This window comes from Daucus carota, chromosome 7 (assembly GCF_001625215.2).
Source record: "Daucus carota subsp. sativus chromosome 7, DH1 v3.0, whole genome shotgun sequence".
Taxonomy (NCBI): domain Eukaryota; kingdom Viridiplantae; phylum Streptophyta; class Magnoliopsida; order Apiales; family Apiaceae; genus Daucus; species Daucus carota.
The window spans coordinates 14,156,313-14,160,632 of record NC_030387.2 but is presented as its reverse complement, the minus strand read 5'-3'; the positions used below and the strand labels follow the sequence as shown (position 1 = coordinate 14,160,632).

Genomic DNA, 4,320 nt, shown 5'->3' with positions numbered 1-4,320 from the left:
TTTCTAACTATAAAAACTGATCTTCTACAATTAACACAGGCAATATGTATATATATATATATATATATATATATGGGGGAGGTTCAAAAGAGACGGGGCATAAGCGAGAGACGTGAATGCTGACCGTTGGATCAGTCTTGATCTTGTAATCTTAAGCAAATACTATACATACCGTATAAATACAATTAAATCATCCATAAGGGCAGTATACGGAAGCTTTTAAAACAAAAAAAATCGCTATACGTATTTTTATTTGTATGGATTTAAGATTTATTACAAAACTTACCTATAATTCTCTCCTTCATTGTTTCTCACATCGAAATCAATCTATTTCCTTATCTCGTCGTTATAGTTGTCTGTGCAAAATCGTTTGTTTGCTTGCTCTCAAAGGGAAGCTTTTTTGCGATGGAGAACACTAGCCGGAACACTGAATTTCAGTCGAATTCTGGTTTGATTTCATTTTCTCGAAAGATTTGAACTATGTATCCTGATTAAAGTTTACTTTCTTCCGAATTCTTGTCTACGAGATTAGACCTTAACGTTTGATTCTTTTATTGTTTACAGATGCTTGTAGCAATACTGTGTTTGATCACCATAGGTTTGATGAAAATTTTGATTTTGATGTTCAAGAGCTTGGTAGAGACTGGATCCCTGAATGTTCTGAGGGATTGAAACCTTACATTGATCAGCGGTTTAGTGATCTTGATCAAGATTTTATTTTCTACAAGGAATACGGTAGATCATCTGGATTTGATATACGTTGGTCGACTGAAAGGAGTGATAGGGATGGAAATACCATAGAGAAGTATTTTGTTTGCTCAAGATCAGGTCGTCCTGACGACAAAAATGTTGATAAAAAAACTCCAAAAGCGGAGGAGAACGGTTTCAACAAAGTGCGAATGCCATGCAGACCTTGTGCTTGCGTCACATGAACTCGGTGGTTTTTATGTGAAAAAGTTTTCAGAATCGCACAATCACCCTTTTGCAGGTAAGGGAGGAATGCAATTCCTGAGGTGTAGTAGGTCTCTAACCGAGTTCCACAAAAGATTTATCTTTGATGCTTCCAAATCAAACATTGGTGCTTCACGAGCGTATACCATTTTTAAATCAATGATAGGTTCATATGAAGATGTAGGAGCTACTGTTGTTGATTTTAAAAACTTTTCCAGGGATATTAAACAACACATTGGAAAGCATGACACTGATATGATTGTTCAGAAATTCAGGGACATACAAGAATCTTCAGACCCCAATTTTAAATTTGAATATAAAACCGACTCGGCAAATCATCTCACACAATTATTCTGGGCAGATGGCGAAGGAAAGAGAAACTACGAAGTATTTGGTGATGCTGTTTCTTTTGATGCAACATACAGGACGAACATGTATGGAATGGTTTTCATACCTCTCATAGGAATAGACAATCATTGGAAGAGTGTTACTTTTGGTGCGATCCTGCTTGAACGGGAAGACAATGAAAACTATATATGGGCATGCGAATCTTTCAAGAAGGTGTTTGGTAAGGATCCCAAATGTATCATTACAGATCAAGACCTCGCAATGAAAGCAGCTCTTCAATATTCTTTCCCACTTGTCAAGCATCGGCTATGTATGTGGCATATCATGAAAAAATTTCCTTCCAAGGTATATTGTAGACAGATTTTCTTTATTTTGGTCTTCTGGATTCTAATAAGATTCTACATATTCAAATACTATAAGACCTTTCCCATCTTTATAGTCAATGATTTAGTTGCTTGGTTTTGTGTTATTAAAAGTTTTCAAAACATTCTTCACTTCTTAATTCATTTTTTTAAATAACACAATGGCATCTAGGAACGGTTTTCTGTGCTGAATCAGGCTTCATGGACAAACTTGGACGAGTAATATGGGTAGATCACATAATGCCAGAAGAATTTGAACAAGGATGGACATATGCTGTTGATGAATTTGACTTGAACAAGAATGTTTGGCTAAAAGAAATGTTTGACATGAGATCTTTGTGGATTCCATCATACTTTAATGATGAACCAATGGTAGGACTTCTGCGGACAACATCGAGGTCAGAAAGTTCTAATTTTTATTTTGGAAATTACGTTCAGCGAGGTGATACACTTTCAGAGTTTTACATATGCTATCAGAGTGCCATTGAAAAACAAAGGAACAACGCTAAGAAACTGACACACTATGATGACTTCACACCAAAAACAATTACAGACAGAGAGATTGAAAAAGATGCCATTAGACTTTACACAAGGGCTCTGTTTTATAAGGTTCAAGAAGAGATAAGAGCTGGTAGTATGGATATTGTTCTATTGGGCATGACTTGTCTGGACAATGTCAAGAAAATAAAGATCCAAGAACCAGTGAACAAAACCAGGATATTTGAGGTTTGTACATATTTTTTTTGAATTTTTATTCGAAGAATACTTACTAGCATTATATAATACTGATTACAATAATTATTCTTTTCTAACACCATACATCTGTTTTTAGGTTGCAGTTAACATGGATACACATAATATTGAATGTTCGTGCAAACTTTTCACCAGAGTTGGCTATCTATGTTCCCATGCCTTTTTCTGCCTTGGTATTTGTGGAATTAGAATCATACCAAGACAGTATGTCTCAAACAGATGGTTGAAGAACGCAGTCGAGCGTTTCAGCACACTTGAACTTGGAGAAATATCTGATAGAGATGCAACAAATTTATCGAGGCGTGTGCAGACACAAGATTGTTGGTTTGAGTTCCAAGGGTGCCTAAGCGACGCATCTGGTAATGCTGATATTTTAGAGTATATTAAAAACGGACTTTGCAGCATGAGGAAGCACATAACAATAACAATGAATAAACCAAGAACTCGATTAAACTCAAAGCAGATCGAAGAATTAATAGATTCTCGTGTTGTCAACGAGATCACAATACAGAATCCTAACAAAAGTAACAACAAGGGCAGTAGGAAAAGAATCATATCAGGAGCAGAGAAATCAATTGGGTGCAACAAAAGGAAAATGAGGAAATGTGCAACTTGCCAGGAGTATGCTTATCATGATTCAAGGACTTGTCCTGAGAAGAATTAACATTAATCTTCTGAATCAGTAAAACTAGTTCAGACCATTTGATTTTGTTCGTTGTTATCTACTGTGTGCTCACATGTTCTTACAGTTCTATTCTTATATACAACAAGAACAAGTTCAGGAACAATATGTTCCTAAACATGTGAGTTTTGCGACTTATGTTCCTCCAGAGTCTGAATTATATTATTGAGTTTGCTACGAGAAATAACTTAATAATATACATTGCAGAAACATTTCGAATGCAGTATCATTATCTAATAAGATACTGACTACAGTCATTAGATAATGTTCTTCTCAGAGGAATCAAAAGAGTTATACCGCTGTTCAGATGTTTTGCTACTTGCATCAATCTAGGATCCACTACATTAGTAGAATTACATAAAAGCGTCAAATTCAATCATTTCAAAATGAAGTGATTAGCCTCATCATTCAGTTCGACGAAAGCGAATTCTAAATCTTCAATCTTTTCATCTTTATTGCTTTCTTTCTCTGCAGATATGATGTGGGACATTAAAGTACTCTGGATCGAATGATATGAATCCAAAAGAGATTCAAGTAGTGAATACTTATCCTGCAAAAGTTTGTAAAAAAAATTAAAGATCTGAACAATATAGATAACATTGATTGCTGGTTCAAAGGACCTCACTATATGGTATAAATTAAAAAAGTTGACATCTGCTCATCATGACTTACCTTAATCATATCATTCTTTGTAATATTCTCTTCACCACTCAAAACATGTTGATCTTTGGTTCCATGATCTGAGATTTTGCCCTGCATTGGAACAAATAGTTTATCTCATTATCAATATTATCTGAGACTAGCACAACATTATACAAGGACAAGGGATGACGTGTGATTGTTTAGGTTCTTTACAACATAATTTAATACATTTCACACCAGAACAATACCTGATTTTGGTGCATGCCAGTAGTGTTCCATTCCTTCCCAGCAAATGTATTCTTTAACAAATTCAATAAACGTTATTTTATAATAACGTAGAAATATATGTGAGAAATTTTACAGTATCATTTTAATTTATACCTTTTCAATTGTATCCCAATCATATTCATCTGCAGTACTCTTTGCAGACATTCCAGGACCTCTCATGCTATCATGGTACTGCAGTAATACAAACGAACATCATCTTTGAAAAAATAAAAATTTAATTATTTAACTGAAACTAGTATGACATTTATATATTTACATCCATAAGTCAAGACATGCAACCTTTTTTTTCTTTTT

General features: G+C 34.6%; 1 protein-coding gene across 1 annotated transcript; it reads left to right on the top strand.

The window, feature by feature from the left end:
* Positions 1-405: 405 nt before the first annotated feature.
* LOC108194635 (protein FAR1-RELATED SEQUENCE 5-like) lies at positions 406-3,078 on the top strand. The gene is made up of 5 exons (XM_017361588.2): positions 406-448; positions 565-882; positions 989-1,609; positions 1,858-2,387; positions 2,494-3,078. Exons 1-5 carry the CDS (start codon positions 406-408, stop codon positions 3,076-3,078), a joined length of 2,097 nt encoding a protein of 698 aa, XP_017217077.2.
* Positions 3,079-4,320: the final 1,242 nt, after the last annotated feature.